Genomic DNA, 1026 nt, shown 5'->3' on the forward strand with positions numbered 1-1026 from the left:
CGTTTCATACAAGCAGAGTGTTGGACCCGCTTCTTTTCTTTCAGGAGCGAGGTGTCACTCATACACCCAGCAACTTCCCACCATCTCTTCCCCCCAGGGCAACCCGAGCTGGGAAGGCCAAGCCACCACTCGCCGTGATGGTAGCCCACTGCCGCCCCCGACGCATGTGGTCTGAGGAGGAGGAGAGACGTCTTCTCCAGCTATTTGTCGAGTATGGGCCAAAATGGAGGATCCTGCAGCTGATGGATAAGGAACATTCAGATGGTGCAGTTCTACAGGACCGTAGTAATGTTGATCTGAAGGACAAGATCCGAAACATGAAGGTGCGCTATGAAAAGTATGTATGATAAACTGCTTCTCTTCTCTACTTTCCTTCTCACTTAATATGATGCTAATGGTATACTTTCAGAGCAAATAAGATCCTGCCACCAAATTTCGAAAAGATCCATCTAGGTCCCAAGGAGAAGAGGGTAGTGGAGACATACACAGCCATTATAAAGCAACTAAAACGCTGAACCTGTTGCACTTTCGGTTGGAGAATTAATTCTCTTGGCCTCCATGGTGATGATACTGTTCTGTACTTCATTTTATTTAATACTCTGTGATAGAAAATCTGACCCGATTATTACTATTTCATTCTATAGTATTATACCTTGTGCGATTCGATCTATCAACAACTTGATGATAAGCTCTCCTCACCCTCTACCTAGTTGTTCTTAATCTTTGAGGTATCTAGATTAGCACTATGCAGTGTAGAATATAACAGTGTGAGGCCCAAATCCTCATATAGCTACACGTGTTGGAGCCTATATAGTAAGGCATGCAGAGAGGTTCAAGATTAAGGGGGTCTCTGGAACCGATTGTAGGTGGATACTACGGCTACCCTAGATCACGTGCTCCCCAATCTTATTTAGTTGTTGCTCGGCTAGTTAGTTTTAATACAAAACAAAGTTCATTCTATGACCCACTGGTATGAAGATACAGGGCTAACTGAGCACCCAGAACCACGCAGTGTATATAACCTCA

General features: G+C 44.3%; 1 protein-coding gene across 1 annotated transcript; it reads left to right on the plus strand.

Moving 5' to 3' along the window:
- Positions 1–137: 137 nt before the first annotated feature.
- Positions 138–710, plus strand: HCAG_09167 (predicted protein; the record flags this gene model as incomplete). Its single annotated transcript, XM_001535830.1, has 3 exons — positions 138–337; positions 410–470; positions 645–710. 3 exons carry the CDS (start codon positions 138–140, stop codon positions 708–710), a joined length of 327 nt encoding a protein of 108 aa, XP_001535880.1.
- Between the last annotated feature and the right edge of the window lie 316 nt (positions 711–1026).

Source organism: Histoplasma capsulatum, genomic scaffold (assembly GCF_000149585.1).
Source record: "Histoplasma capsulatum NAm1 scaffold_58 genomic scaffold, whole genome shotgun sequence".
NCBI classification, from domain to species: domain Eukaryota; kingdom Fungi; phylum Ascomycota; class Eurotiomycetes; order Onygenales; family Ajellomycetaceae; genus Histoplasma; species Histoplasma mississippiense.